Below are 16,720 nucleotides of genomic sequence, written 5' to 3' on the forward strand. Positions count from 1 at the left end.
TCATCTCAATTAATAATTTAAAATTTTAAAATTAAACGGTGATTATTAAAGATACCTTTGCTAATCAAAGTGCCACTTACTTTGATAATTATATGATTTATGTATTAAGTTTGTAGCATTTTTAGATGTAAAATCAATATCCTTAGCTCTATTTTTCTCAGTAAAAAAGTAAAAAATATCATTTGCAAATGATTCATGTATAAAAAGGTGAATCAAACAAATTTGGTATCAATGACATTGCCCTTAAAAAATGTAACCAAAACCAGCTGAAAGAATTTTACCAAAAAAAAAAAAAAAAGAAAAAAGAAAAAAAACGGTTGAAAGAATCGGGATGCAAATTAAACAAACACCAAAAATCATGTGCTAGATGAACAAACCCAACACATTTGAGAAACATAGGGGGATTTATTACATAGAGCAAGTCAACCACAAAACTCGCAAACATATCCGAACATTGCAGTGCTAATATCCACAATCAGATCACTTCTGTCAAAGAATAGAAAACAAAAGGAAAGAAATTTCCTTTTTTCTTTTGCATCTGAAACCAGAGCCTTCTTCAACCAGAAAAATCGAAAGGCTATTCTGAAAAAAAAAAAAAAAAATGTCATCCCGATTTATTTTTGTTCTTCAAATGGGCTTGTGTTTGTTCTTCAATGTTGAGTTATATCGGAGTTATTTTTTTTTTTTCATCCCCATTCTTTCTATCGTGTTTTGATTCCTCTTTCTCAAATTTTACAGAAATTGGCACACCATGTTTAAAAATAAATAAATAGAGCAAAACAAATCTAATATATAATTCAGTGGGCCCAACAAAAATTAAGAAGAGAAATCTGTTTTGTAATGTTGATGACATGAACAAGAAGTTGATTCGTAGATTGTAATTGGCGACAGGGTTGGAGATAGGAAAAAAGAGATAGAAAATTTGGGTACTATCAACTTTTACTCATCCAATTCAAATAAAAAAAAACAATATTTCTTTTCTGGAAAACGATAAATTGTATTTGTTAACTTTACTTTGAGATGTGTTTATAATATAATTATTTAGTTTCCAGGACAACTGAAAAGAGATAAGTTGCCAAATTTAGATTGCTATTGACATGTATATTTTTCACAAATTACAAAATATTAATCTTTACAATTGGAGGTGCTAATAGTCAAGTGAGTTGGGGTTAGTGATAAGCTCCTCACATTTACATATGAGAGATTGTGAGTTCAGTTAAAAGATTGATGAAATCCTACTCAAAATGTTATTGGATGGTATCTTATACAAAATGTTATTGAATACTTGGAGACGGATCACATGCTTAACTTAAATTTCAAAAAATGTGGAGGAAATCTTATTTAAAATGTTATTGGATGGTATAGGATATATATATATATATATATATATATATAGACTAATTACGTACTTAAGTCAAATTTCAAAAATAGGTGGATGAAATTTTATTCAAAATATTATTGAATGGTATCTTATTCAAAATATTATTCAAAAGTGAAATTTTATTTATTTATTTTTTATATTTTAATTATATAAATATACCAATTAATAATATATTAATACATGTCATTTGGTGATTTGGTACTTATAGCATCACTACTCAACTATAGGCCCAACCAATTACAATACAACATTTCATCAAATATGATATATCATTTTTTAAAATTCAACATAATTGAATTCCAAAATGTTAAATCATTTATCAATAAATTAATAAGTTTTCTTAATATAAAATTATTAACATTACAAAATTTGCCACTTGCTACTGGGGAAGTAAAAAAAAAAAAAAAAAAAAAACTCATGTTATTATTTGACAATGCAATACCAAAATAGGATCTTATTGGAGATGTTCTAATTACTAAAACCATCTTCAATGGCATGGTATTGTCAAGCTACTCTAATGGGGAATGACGAAATTTGATCGTATGTCCCATTACCAAAAAGTTTTTGGGATCATATATTTATTGAATTAAATTTGTTCTTTTAATTAATTAAAACAATATTCAAAAATAAGTTCTATATTCCTTACCCTTTATACAAACATTCTTTTATGTGAGTCCCAAAATTTGATTAAAATTAATTTAAAGTTGACCAATGCTATTTTTTAGCATTTACCATTAGAGTAATAATGCAAAATTTGACATTAACAATAGTATTTATCATTGAAAAATTTATATGAATGTCAAATTTTAAAATTGATAATGATAAAATATAATTTACCATTAAAGATACTCTATCACATAAATAAGTAGATACTCTTGGTAATGGTCATAAACATTGATAAATATTATTATTATCATTTTTTTATTACAAAACATCCTTTTCAATTGAAGATGCTAATGAACAATTAATTACAGACTGCCACTTGAAGCTAATAAATTAGAATTTTCATTTTTAGATGCATTAAAATTGTCTAATGTTACTGCACTGCTAATTTTCGCTACTGTCCGCTAGTATTTATTGTGTTTGTGAAAAAGAAAAAAAAAAAAATATATATATATATATATATATATATATATAATGGTTAGTACTTTATTTAATTTAAAATAAATTTTTAATTCAAACTGTTAAATATAACAACCCTTATTGAATAAAACATGGATAAAATTTTTGTATTAATCAACACGATTTTTTTTTGTGCAAATTGGGTCTAAACCCCCAAAAGAATGTTAATTAAACTACATAAAAATTGAAAAAAAATATTATTTATCATTGATGAATGATTATTAAAAAGTTTACAATTCAAATAATAATTTTAAAAAATTATTATTAAAAATTTATTTTAGAAATTTTAATATAAAAATAATAAAATTAAATATTTTCATTAAATTTATCATATATATTAATGATTAAATTGAATACATGATAATATTGTTGTTTAGTTCTTTTTAGTAAAAATATATATTGTTTAATTTATGTGAACGCAAGGACATACGTCATACATATAAAGATCAAAAAAAAAAAAAAAAAAAAAAAAGGGGGGAAAATTCCAATTCAATCAAACAAAACCAGACAAATTGCCTCGCATGTCGCTATCTCAGGTGGGCAAGCGGTTTTCATTTATCAATAAGTTGGCATTTTAAAAATTAGATGTTCATTTTAATCGGTGAAATAAGATTGGGTACAAGACAAAGAAAAAGAAAAAAGAAAAAACTTAATTGTACTTTTTAAAACATAATGAATATATTATTTAACATCATGAAAATTAAAATTACCCAAAAAGTAAATAAATAAATAAATTGCTTTCACATTATAAGTACCCTTTCGACCTTGTGGCATGCCGCTCTACAGCAAAGCTAGCAGCACCACAAAAAATGGAGGCCAGCCATGCTCCAACTCTTCACACGGCTAATGTCTCCCGTCGGACCACCATGAACCGTGTATTTGCGGTGGTTTATGCGATGGCCATAATGGCCTTGCTCTATCGCCATGCACTCACCCTCCACCTCCATTCCACCACTGTGTCGTCCTTCTTTATCTATCTCTGCTTGCTTATCTCTGACCTTGTTCTCGCTTTCATGTGGACGATGTTGCAGTCTATTCGTATGCGTCCGGTTTACCGGAAAGAATTCCCCGAAAACATCAAGAAACTGGTGAGAGAATCTGAGTTTCCGGCGCTAGACGTGTTCATATGCACGGCGGATCCATATAAGGAACCGCCTATGAGGGTAGTGAATACAGCGTTATCGGTGATGGCTTATGATTATCCGACGGAGAAGGTTTCGTTGTATGTTTCCGACGATGGAGGCTCAGCTCCGACCCTTTTCGCTTTGATGGAGGCTGCAAAGTTTGCCAGCCACTGGTTGCCCTTTTGCAGGAAGAACAATGTGGCAGAGCGGTGCCCTGACGCTTATTTTGCTGCCAATCATTTTTCTTCCAGTTCTGATTCTGAAACTCACAAAATAAAGGTAATAAATACCACGTAAAGATTTTTCCCCCTCTTCTACTTTCTTTTCCTTTTTTCAAATTACTTTTATTTGCAAGACTATGAACGCCATGGCTATATTGCGTTGGTACAGATATAGAACTTGTCCTTTGTTTGTGTAAAATGTGGTGGGGAATTAATGAAACTTGGTTTTGAATTGCTTTTCTAACCATCAAATGCTGCCAAAAATTATTCATCGACACAGAATTTAGATTGACTCTTCAATATTCATTCTTGAAAATGCAAGTACACGTCAGCCTTCTTAAAACACTGTCACTTGTTTCTTTCTAAAGTGGTATCCGACTTCAATTGTCGGTTGATGGTTCCACGAAAAACACAAATTGATTCATTGGCATAGCGGGTTTCTTCTAAAAGTACTAGTCAAGTGGTTTTTTGAGTTCTAAATCTGCATATTTATATATATTTAAGGCGTAGAGTGATGTGAGATTTTATATATATATTTACAAGTTTACAACTTGGGTTTAATCTAGGTTGAGATTCGAACTCTAAATTTGAAGCTGTGTTCTTAATTAATTACAAGCATTAAAACATAAATGCAATGATGTCAAAGTCAAACGTACCTATTATGTTGAACAGACTATGTGCCCTGCTATTGGGATTCTAACTGATTTATATATATATATATATATATATATATTTTATTTTTTTAAATACAGATTTTATATGAAAGCATGAAAGTGAAGGTGGAAAACGTGGTTGAGAGAGGGAAAGTTGGTGAGGAATACATAGTCCATGAACGAGATCTCCAAGCGTTCAGCAAATGGAATACTCCTGAATTCACCCGCCATGAACATCCCACTGTCATTCAGGTTCAATTAATGCCATGTCATCTCAACTTATTCCTATACTACTACTCCTAATTAAGATTCACCATTCTTAATATATATGACTTTTGTGTTTAATATACAATTTAATTAAATTAAAGTTATTAAACCCCCTAATTAATATTATAATTTATAAATCAATGAGCAGGTTATATTAGACAGCAGCAGAGACAAAGACATCACAGGTCATGTAATGCCAAACCTTATCTATGTCTCTAGAGAGAAAAGCAGGACTTCTTCACACCATTTCAAAGCTGGTGCTCTTAATGTTCTCGTAAGCTACCTAACCTATATATATATATATATATACATATATCTTCCATATACGAAACCCAATTCATTTCTTTTACATTAGTATCTTATTCATATGAGTGTGTGTGTATACTGATGTATATACATAAGCTTCGAGTATCGGCTGCCATGACCAATGCACCAGTGGTCCTGACCTTAGACTGTGACATGTATTCCAATGATCCTCAAACTCCTCTACGAGTCCTCTGTTACTTGTCAGACAAGAATCTTCGACCCGAACTTGGCTATGTTCAGTTCCCTCAGCGGTTTCCTGGGATCAACAAGAATGATATCTATGCTTGTGAGGTCAAAAATATTTTTCAAATCACCGCGGTTGGAATGGATGGCTTAGCAGGGCCAAGTTATTATGGAACTGGTTGTTTATTTTCCAGACGTGTTTTCTGTTGTGGTTCTCTGACCACTTTAGAGAAGAAATATGAGAAGAAAAATAAAAAGAATTCTATTACTCTCTTGAAATAGAATACAAAAATACAAAAACTTCTCTCTTGGATTCTCACGTGGAACCTCTCTCTATACTCTCAAATTCTCTCTGGAATTGCTCACTCTTCTCTCAAGCTCTCTCTGGAACTTAAACACTCTCTCTCTCTCGGAGTTTTCTCTCAATATTTCTCACTTGGGATAATATTGAGCTTGCTCTCTTGGCTTGGTTTGCATACAACGGGATGGAGCCTATTTATAGGCTTACAAGGTCGGTTGCATGGCCACAATCTTCAACAGCCTCTGCAGAGCCCACAATTGTTGAACAATCCATTTTCGGTGCAGCAATGGCCATTGTCAACAATGGTGGCTGTCGGTGCAGTGGTGTCAAACATGATGGCTGTGCAGTCTTCACATTGTCGGTGCAGTGGTGGTGCGGCTGGACTTCACAATTCTCCCCCTCCAGCCGCATTTAAAACTGATGGTCATCTGCCATCTATTCCAGCTATGTCTCTGCATAACTTCAGCTTCTCTTGAGCAACAACTTTTGTTAGCATATCTGCTGGATTCTCTTTTGTGTGGATCTTCATCAGTTTCAGCAACTGTTGATCTATTACTTCGCGTATCCAATGATAGCGGATGTCAATGTGCTTTGTACGGGAATGATACATTGAGTTTTTGCTCAAATCCATGGCACTTTGGTTATCACAATGTATCTTGTAGTCTTCTTGCTTGATGCCCAATTCTGTGAGAAAACGCTTTAACCACAACATTTCCTTACCCGCTTCAGCTGCGGCAATGTACTCTGCTTCAGTAGTGGATAAAGCAACACACTTTTGCAATCTTGACTGCCATGACACAGCTCCCCCTGCAAAAGTGTAGAGATAACTTGATGTAGACTTTCTATTATCAGGGTCTCCGGCCATATCTGCATCTGTATAGCCTTCTAAGATTGGATCACCTCCCCCGTAGCACAAGCACAGCTTCGATGTACCTTTAAGATACCTGAGAATCCATTTGACTGCTTCCCAGTGTTTCTTTCCAGGATTTGAAAGAAATCTGCTCACAACACCTACTGCATGAGCAATGTCTGGTCTGGTACACACCATTGCATACATCAGACTTCCTACCGCTGAAGAATATGGTACTGAAGCCATCTCCTCTATCTCTTCTTTGGATGAGGGGCACAATCTCTTACTCAACTTGAAATGATTTGCAAGTGGAATGCTGACCGGTTTGGCTTTATCCATGTTGAATCTCTTTATCACCCGTTCAACATACTTCTCTTGAGATAGCCATAACCTTCTATTCTTCCTGTCTCGGATTATTTGCATTCTCAAAATTTGTTGAGCTGGTCCTAAGTCTTTCATATCAAAGGACTTAGACAATTCTTTCTTCAGCTGACTAATCTTCATTGCATCTTGTCCAACGATCAACATGTCGTCCACATATAGCAAAAGTGCAATGAAGTTTCCACCTGAAAATTTTTGAATATAAACACACTGGTCTGCTGCAGTCCTTTTATAGCCTTGACTCACCATAAACGAGTCAAACTTCTTATACCATTGTCGTGGTACTTGCTTGAGGCCATACAAGCTCTTCTTTAGCTTGCATACGAGGTTTTCTTTCCCTGAAACCTCAAATCCTTCTGGCTGCTCCATGTAGATTTCTTCATGTAAATCACCGTGAAGAAATGCTGTCTTCACATCCATCTGTTCAAGCTCTAGGTTTAGACTTGCTACTAAACCAAAAATGACTCGAATTGAAGTCATTTTTACTACTGGTGAAAAAATCTCATCAAAGTCAATTCCTTTCTTCTGAAGAAATCCTTTGACCACCAATCGGGCTTTGTGTTTCACCACCTTTCCGCTGCCATCTTTCTTGAGCTTGAACACCCATTTATTCTTTAGTGCCTTTTTTCCTGTTGGAAGCTCAACCAATTCATAAGTATGATTTTTCTGCAAGGATTCCATCTCATCTTGCATTGCTTGCAGCCATTTTTCCTTCTCTTGATGAGAAACAGCTTCCTGGAAACTCTCTGGCTCCCCTCTTCAGTAAGCAGAATATACTCAGATTCTGAAAATCTCTTTGATGGAATTCGGCCTCGCTCAGATCTCCGAACTTGTAAACCACTGGTTTCAGGAGATGTACCATCATCTGACCGCTGTGATGGCCCTGCAGCTGCTTGAGAGGATTGAGTCTCCCCCTGCTCAATATCCCCTTCTTCCTCCTGGTCTGCTTCTGGTATATCTTCATGTACCTCATTATCCTCTGTGGCTATTTGTGCTGGTGCTGGATTAGGATAAAAATTCTCGGCACTAGAACTACAATTAGGAGACATTCTGGGCTTTTCAATGTCTTCCATTTTCTGGTTTTCATGGAATACTACATCCCTGCTTCTAATAACCTTCTTTGTTTTCGGGTCCCATAACCTGTATCCGAATTCTTCATCTCCATATCCTATAAAGATGCATGAAGTAGATCTTGCATCGAGCTTTTGTCTGAGCTCCTTGGATACATGTACATAAGCTAAACAACCAAACACTCTTAAATGAGAGTAGGAGGGAATCTTACCCGACCACATTTTCTCCGGAATTTCAAAATTCAACGGTACTGACGGTGATCTGTTGATTAAATAGCAGGCGGCACGAACAGCTTCTCCCCAGAATGGCTTTGGCAGCTTAGCCATACTGATCATACTTCTGACCTTTTCCATAATGGTTCGGTTCATTCTTTCGGCTATTCCATTATGTTGTGGGGTGCGAGGGACCGTCTTCTCATGTCGAATGCCGTGTCTTCTGCAGTAGGCATCGAACTCCTTGGAAGTATACTCGCCTCCATTATCTGAGCGGAGACATTTCAGCTTCTTTCCTGTTTCACGCTCTACCATGGTATGAAACAGTTTGAAGTAATCCAATACCTGGTCCTTTGTCTTCAAGAAATATACCCACACCTTCCGAGAAGCATCATCAATGAAGGTCAGGAAATACTTGTTGCCACCTAATGATTCCACCTCCATGGGACCACAAACATCAGAGTGCACCAGACTAAGCAACTCTGATCTTCTCGATGCAGAGGAACTGAAGGAGACTCTATGTTGCTTACCAAACAAGCAGTGATTACAAGGATCTAGCGCAGCATCCTTGCAAACAGTGATAAGCTTTTTCCTTGCCAAAGTGGACAATCCTTTTTCACTCATGTGACCGAGTCTCTGGTGCCACAGATTTTGAGACGCCTTTCCTTCTGCAATATTGAGGCTATCTGCACATATCTTCACATGAGTCTTGTACAGCGTTCCACAAATATGTCCTCGGGCGACAACTATGGCACCTTTCGTCATTTTCCATGTGCCTTTACTGAAGTAGTTGTCATAGCCTTGCTTGTCTAAGGCTGCTCCCGAAAGTAGATTAAGCCGAAGATCTGGAACATGACGGACATCCTTCAAAGTGATTGTACAACCAGCATTCGTTTTTACCTGAATATCACCAGTTCCCATAATCTTTGCGAAACTGGAATTTCCCATCTTTACCGTACCAAAGTCTCCTGCTTTGTACGTTTTGAAGAAATCTCTGTGTGGAGTGACATGGTAGGATGCTGCAGTATCGACTACCCACTCAACATCTTGGGTTGATATATGAAGGCATGTCTCTTCTTCGGTGGAGCAGAGCGCCACTTCTCCTGTAACAGTGACTAGTGTCTCTCCATCCTTCTTCGGCTGATTACCTTGGAGTCTCTGCTCTCTCAACAACTTTCTGCAGTTCTTCTTCATGTGACCCTCCAGGCTACAATGATAGCACTTATATGATGATTTTCTACCGTCTGTAGATCTGCCTCTGCTCTTGCTCCTGCCTCTCCCCCTATCTCGACTACCTCTTTGCTGTCTTCCTCTCTCTGTGACGAGGGCATGTGACTGATCCATGCCAATGTCCTTTCTCCTGGCCTCTTCATTAAATATGACATCCTTAACCATAGACATAGTAAGTTTGCCATTCGGGGCCGAATTACTGAGAGAGACTACCAATGTCTCCCAACTGTCTGGAAAAGAGCTTAGAAGTAGGAGGGCCTGATCCTCATCCCCTAGTTGGTAATCCACAGCAGATAGTTGATTTACCAAGCTCTGGAACTCACTGGTATGCTCGGCTACAGAAGTTCCACTCTGTAATTTTAGATTTACCAATCGCTTAAGCAACAGGGCTTTGTTCCGAGCAGTCTTAGCCTGGTACATGTCCTCCAATTTTGTCCAGAGGGCATATGCATCCGTTTCCTTCGCTACATGATGGAAGACACTGTGATCGATCCATTGCCTGATTTGACCGATCGTTTTCTTGTTTAATTTCTTCCATTCTGCTACTTTGCTGGGATTGGGGTTTTCTCCTTTAGCTTCTATAGGATCAAACAGATCCTTACAATTGAGGAGATCTTCCATCCGAGGTCTCCAAAGTGTATAATTTGTGGCAGTGAGCTTAACCATAGCTCCCGAAGGTGATTCTTCTATTGACATTATGGCTTGACCAAAAATGGAGCTGAATTTGGCAAAACGGAGTTAACCGTTGCGTCCGGAACGGCCGAAAATGGTGGACTTGACTCTTCCGGGGTCAAAATATAATTACCAGAAATTTTGGAGCAAAACTGTAATTTCATAAAATTTCTGGGTCAACCTGCAAATACAGAAACTTCAGGGGTCAATCTGTAATTTCCAATAGTTCAGGGGCTGTTCCGTAACTTCAAAAAATATTGATAACGTGGCAGATGATGTGGCAGATGACGTGGCGATTACGTGTCGGCTGGCGTGGCAGATGACGTGGCAGGGTGCGCTGACGTGTCTGCTGACGTGGTCGTCTTCAACCTCCAGACGGCGCGTGCGGCGCGTGAGGCGTGTGAGCTGTTGCAGAAAACTTCAGGCGGCGCGTGCGGGCGCGTGAGATGCTGTCTTGCTCTCCGGCGAACTTGTGTGTTCTCGTCTCGTCGGGTACTTTCACCTGGTATTGTCAAATTAATTATTTGAGCAACTTTTCGAAACACCAACTTGAAGAACAGTAGCTTTGTTTCTTCAAATTTTGAACTCAAGCTCTCGACTTGGAGCTCTGATACCACTTGTTGTGGTTCTCTGACCACTTTAGAGAAGAAATATGAGAAGAAAAATAAAAAGAATTCTATTACTCTCTTGAAATAGAATACAAAAATACAAAAACTTCTCTCTTGGATTCTCACGTGGAACCTCTCTCTATACTCTCAAATTCTCTCTGGAATTGCTCACTCTTCTCTCAAGCTCTCTCTGGAACTTAAACACTCTCTCTCTCGGAGTTTTCTCTCAATATTCCTCACTTGGGATAATATTGAGCTTGCTCTCTTGGCTTGGTTTGCATACAACGGGATGGAGCCTATTTATAGGCTTACAAGGTCGGTTGCATGGCCACAATCTTCAACAGCCTCTGCAGAGCCCACAATTGTTGAACAATCCATTTTCGGTGCAGCAATGGCCATTGTCAACAATGGTGGCTGTCGGTGCAGTGGTGTCAAACATGATGGCTGTGCAGTCTTCACACTGTCGGTGCAGTGGTGGTGCGGCTGGACTTCACATTTTCTTCGGAGGACCTTCCGCTTTCGTGCCGCCGGAGATTCCTCGACTGCATCCGGAAAGTGTTGTGGAGAAACCAATTCAGTCCCCTGAAGTTTTGAAGTTGGCTCATAATGTGGCTGGTTACAATTATGAAAAGCAGACTCATTGGGGATTCAAGGTAAGCAGAATGTTAACATTGACTAAAGGGTCATGGACATTGTGCGTCCCACATTGTCACTTGGCATTGTCTTAATGATGTTAACCCAGCTGCGGAAATTTCAAAGCATATTTAGAGTTGGGCTGAATAGAAGAAATTTTATTAATTTTGGATATAAATCAATTAATGTGACATGTGACGGATATATTATTGGCTCATATTGGTTCACCCACGAAAATATGGGGTAGATTCATTGGTTTTTGCCCATCAATATCTTACCATATCACTCAATATCTTAAGTATTAGCTGAGAAAATTGTGGCTCTTCTATCATGACTGACTGAATTTCTGAATCAAAAATATTTGTTGCAAAATGTTACTAAAGAAGGGAATTTTACCACAATTTAATGCAAAAATGTTTGTTAAAATTTGCAGATTGGTATGAGATATGGATCATTGGTGGAGGACTATTTCACAGGGTATCGTTTGCAGTGTGAGGGATGGAATTCCATATTTTGCAACCCAGAAAGAGCTGCATTTTATGGGGATGCACCAATCAGCCTTGTTGATGTGCTAAATCAGCACAAAAGGTGGGCCATAGGCCTTCATGAGGTGGCTTTATCTAAATATTGTCCTGTAACCTATGGGACTCAGGCAATGGGTCCTCCAATGGGTTTTGCTTATGGCTATTATGCATTTTCGTCCACTTTGCTCATTCCAATTACTGTATATGCCTTCCTTCCCCAATTAGCTCTCTTCAATGGAATCACCATCTTCCCAAAGGTAACTTTTTTTTTTTTTTTTTAAATTTTTACAACTTCCCTTCCCCCGCGCCCCCCCCCCCCCCCCCAACCATTTTTCAAGTAAAAATCTTCTGACAAAGCCCAAAACTTGTTTTACAGGTTTCAGACCCATGGTTTTTGTTGTATGCATTTCTTTTTGTTGGAGCTTATGGTCAGGATTTATTGGATTTTTTGGTACATGGAGGAACAGTCCAAAGGTGGTGGAATGACCAGAGGATGTGGCTAATTAGGGGACTTTCATGCTTTTGGTTTGGATCTACTGAATATTTTTTGAAATCTTTAGGAATTTATACACATGGTTTTAATGTCACAAGCAAAGTTCTGGATGATGAACAGAGAAAAAGATATGAACAAGAGGTGTTTGAGTTTGGAGTTCAATCACCCATGTTTGTTCCTTTGACAGTGGCTGCATTTGCTAACTTTGGTGCATTTTTTGGGGGGATTTTGGGAGTTTTTAGAGGAAGCAATGACCTAGAAGAGCTCCTTGTGCAGATTTTTATAGCAGGTTTTGGTATGCTGAATAGCTGGCCTGTTTATCATGGTTTGCTTATGAGGGGTGATAAAGGAGGAGTTCCCATAAAAATCACTTTGATTTCTATGGTTCTTGCCTTTTTTGTTACTTTAGCATTTTCCTTTTTTTGTGAGTTTTCCCTTTCCTAGTTTTCTTTATTGTTCTGTTTTTTGTTGTTTAATGGTTAATTAATAAAAGGCCATTATTGAATATAATTATTCGGTAGGGTTAATAAGAAAGCTTTTATAAATTTTTGCAAGTCATTTTGTAATTATAATAATACAATGGTACAATATTAGTTGCAACATGTTAATCAGAGTAATATGGCCTTAATTGCAACATGTTTTTGCTTTGTTTTGTTTTTTTAATACCAATAGCTTATAAAATTAGGACATTATGATGTAAGAATGGCAATAGCAAAACTGTTATAACCTGGGCCAGCTCAACCATGTTTGAAGCTCTAGGTAGAAAAAAGTAGCGGGGGCCTCAATATTTTTTTAAAATAATTAAATATTAGTTTTAAAAAAATAGATTTTGATATAAAATCTAATTTTTTAGTTTGTTGAAATGCAAAATTACTAATTAAATTTTTATATTTAAATTTTGATTATAAATATTTTTTAATTGATAAAATTGTTAAATTATTTTATTTTTTTAAGATATAATTAAGTATAAATAAGATTTTATTAATTTTAATTTTGAAAAATTTCTATCCATTCATATTTTATTTTATTTTTTTTAATAAAATTTAGTACGTAGTGTTGTTTTTAATTCTGATTTATTATTTATTTTAAAACTTATAACAAGTAATCATGACAGAATATTATCCTAATACTATTATAGCAAGTAATCATGAGAGAATATTATCTTAGAAAAGCAATCACGAGAGAAGTTTACCCTTAATCATGACACATAAACGAAGTGATTTTATTTTTTGTTTTTTTTTTTTTTGGGTTATAGAGATTATGGTTAGACGGGCCTATGATTTTGGCTATTGACATAATCAATTAAGATACAACATTTCATTAAATATGATATATTATTTTTATGAAATTTACTATAATTGAATTATTTACCAAAAATTTTACTATAATTGAATTTCAAAACGCTATGTCATTGTCAATAAAATAAGTTTCCTTAATAGAAATTTAGTAACATATTCAGTTTCCTTATAAACAATTATGTACTTCATTTTATATTTTTAAACAATCTAAATAAAATAAAAATTATTATTTTTATTAAATTACATTAAAGCAAACATAAAAAAAATGTAATAGAACAAAAGAAAAAAGTCATATACCATTGTTTTTATCGTTTTTAAGGGTTTTATATTGGTGTGTGTGTATAGATATATATATATATATATATATGTATATAATAATACAATTTTCCTTTTTTAACCCCCAAAAAAAAAGAAAAAAAAAAAAGTAGCACTACTAGGAGAACATTAAAAATATATTCCTCTCAATTCAATACGTTAATCTCAAAATTATATACACATGTCAATATGTAAATAAATTGAATAACATAGTTATTTCTTAGAAGGAAATTTAATATGTTAACAGCTTCATGATAATTGATTTGTTAAAGATTGTTCAACAAATGATTTATCAATCTGGAATTTAATTAAGTTTATAATATGAGATGTTATATTTGATAAAATGAAAAATTTTAATTGGTTAAATTTATAGTGGTATGTTATTTTCGTATCGACTTTCTAATTCTTTCATACTTATTCTAGAAATTTTTATGGTGTAATTATCATTTTCCTTCAATTTACTTATCTATATGTAAGTTAGAAAATGACATGTTTAATTGTACCGTCATCCACCAATCAAAAAGTAAGCCACTTGATTGACTAAAGATCTTGGTGTCGTGTCTCTCTCTCTCTCTCTCTCTCTCTCTTATTATCATAAAAAATATATTCATATTTATTTATTTTAAATCAATTTTTTTTTAAAAAATAATAGGTAGTGCCCCTCTCAAATAAATTAAACAGTATCCATTTTGTTTTCTTTTTAGAGCAATGTATTATTTTCTTTATATTAGAGGGATTTTTTTTTTTTTTGAAAATTGTCAATTTTATTTTTTCCATAATAAGCTACTTTTTCTATGAGAAATAATTGAAATATTTCGTATTATTAAACATCCTAAATTTTTCTATCTTTTCTAGTAATTATTGGTGTCTGTATGGTTAAAACCTATATTTTGGTAATTTATTTAGTTTTATTTTTTTCTAACTTTGTTTAGAAGTTAAAGGTTTTTATATCAGAAAAAAAAAAAGTTCATTTCAGCTTAACTCTAAATTATGAAAAATAAATCACAATTTAAAAATAAAAATTCATTCAATTTAAAATTTTTCAAACATAATTATTAAGCTAATGCAAAAATTTATATTATCATTGCTTTCAAAAATATCACTTATTATACAATGGTGCCTCCAATATTAAATTTCTGGATCCACTTATGGGGTATCTGCTTCCTATCACCCATAATAGCAAAACTAGTATGTGGGGAAAAAAGTTATAAATTTATTAATAATTTGTAATACTAAATTTAATTTAGTCATTTTTGAATCTTAACATTCTTATACTATTAACCAACCATTACATAAGAAAAACTGATTCAAAAAACAAATACGTAGAAAAACTTTTCATATACATTTGATAAAGTGAAGATTTTGTTCGGTCCCAAATCGGATAGTTATCTTTCATATTGTGGAAAACAATTGTCCTAACAAGTGAATTAAAAGCTTCCCCCCTAACGAAGGTGCCACTTTGATTGGCAAATCTGCATCAATTCTGCTAACCATAAAAAATGGGGAAAAAAAAATATCTGGTTCAAACTAATATATTATATGTAGTTCAATTTCACATGTAATTTGTTCTCATAGGTTTATCCCATAGTAAAACCGCTAAAATTACATCTTTAGGTTTAGGTTCAAATCTCAATCTTGGAGATAAATCATCCCTCTTCCAAGTTGTAATAAAAATAAAATAAAATAAACCTCACACATAATTGTGTGTTCATATCACTATAAAACCTGACATGCACTCAAATTCCATAGCTTGGGATCTGCAATCCAGATCACGATTTTTCTACCCTCAAAAGAAAAGGTCCTTCCCTTTTTTAGCCGGTTGTGAGTGAGGAGGGATTCAAACCTCTGACATCGTTATTCATAGCCATGTGCTCTAATTCTCTGAGTTACAGGCCTCATCTTGACTTCACTAGATTTGTTATCGATACTACCTTGAAAAAAAAGAATATTTTCTCTTTTTAGTTGTTTCAAATTAAGAAGATGTGAAAGTGCATCTCTTTATATGCAAACGATATGTTCACACCATATAACATTTAATTAAGAAATACGAGACATCTCAATTAATAAAAATAATAATAATAATAAAATAATAAAGAGAAAAATTCATCTCAAATATCTCTTGCCATATTCTTCTCAACTCAAATTACAGAGGGGAGAAGAGGCTACAAAGGTTTCATATCGTCTATTTTCGATTTCGATAAGGTTATAAGGTAGACTTGGCAATAATATGCTAGTCCAAATAGCTTTTGGTTTGATGAATCTCAGCTGGAGACCCAATTTTTTACTTACAAAAGATAAAATAAAATAAAATCTCATTTGAAAATCAATCATATGCAGAAGAGTGAAGCAATAGCTTAATCCTCCCTACTAAAATATAATTAAAGAAACGAATATTGTTTGGTTACATAATGCTATTTTTCTTTTTCTTAACTTTTTAAATATAATTAATTCATAAATTAAATTAAACAGCATTGTTTATTTCCTTAGAAAGGCTTGAAGGATTAACCTGCTTGAAGGGTCATGGCCCTGTAGGCCTGTATTTATATTTTAAATGAATTTCATTTATATTTCAAATATATAAAAAGCCTCAACTAATAATTTGTGCCTTTTTTTTTTTTTAAACTTATGAAGTTATAAACCAAGATAATTAAGTATAATTTTATTTATCATTGTAGTTTTTTAGAATTTTTATTTATTTGTTGTCTCATTTACAATTAAAATTCTGATTTTGATTTTTATATCGGTTACATTTAAAATTCTGATTCTGATTTTTATAGTGTAAATGACGTCGACATTCATTTGTAATTGAGGGAAAGGCAGAAAAGGGTACAAAAAATCTCTATCATGTCAACTTGCACTCATCCAATTCAAATAA

General features: G+C 34.2%; 1 protein-coding gene across 2 annotated transcripts; it reads left to right on the top strand.

The window, feature by feature from the left end:
- The first annotated feature begins 3,262 nt into the window (after nt 1-3,262).
- LOC132799073 (cellulose synthase-like protein G3) lies at nt 3,263-12,879 on the top strand. Of its 2 annotated transcripts, XM_060818584.1 has the most exons (7): nt 3,263-3,906; nt 4,601-4,753; nt 4,917-5,042; nt 5,171-5,468; nt 11,090-11,235; nt 11,649-11,996; nt 12,116-12,879. In XM_060818584.1, exons 1-7 carry the CDS (start codon nt 3,313-3,315, stop codon nt 12,674-12,676), a joined length of 2,226 nt encoding a protein of 741 aa, XP_060674567.1. In that variant the 5' UTR covers nt 3,263-3,312; the 3' UTR covers nt 12,677-12,879. The 2 variants fall into 2 exon arrangements, with proteins under 2 accessions (XP_060674567.1, XP_048319852.2); XM_048463895.2 differs by lacking the exons at nt 5,171-5,468; nt 11,090-11,235.
- Nucleotides 12,880-16,720: the final 3,841 nt, after the last annotated feature.

Source organism: Ziziphus jujuba, chromosome 6, assembly GCF_031755915.1.
Source record: "Ziziphus jujuba cultivar Dongzao chromosome 6, ASM3175591v1".
NCBI classification, from domain to species: Eukaryota; Viridiplantae; Streptophyta; class Magnoliopsida; order Rosales; family Rhamnaceae; genus Ziziphus; species Ziziphus jujuba.

Excerpts from the sequence above, each read along its gene's own strand:
- LOC132799073 (XM_060818584.1), top strand. The coding sequence starts at position 3,313 with ATGGAGGCCAGCCATGCTCCAACTCTTCACACGGCTAATGTCTCCCGT. Across the intron at positions 4,754-4,916 it reads AACATCCCACTGTCATTCAG|GTTATATTAGACAGCAGCAG; the intron begins GTTCAATTAATG and ends ATCAATGAGCAG. Across the intron at positions 11,997-12,115 it reads GAATCACCATCTTCCCAAAG|GTTTCAGACCCATGGTTTTT; the intron begins GTAACTTTTTTT and ends CTTGTTTTACAG.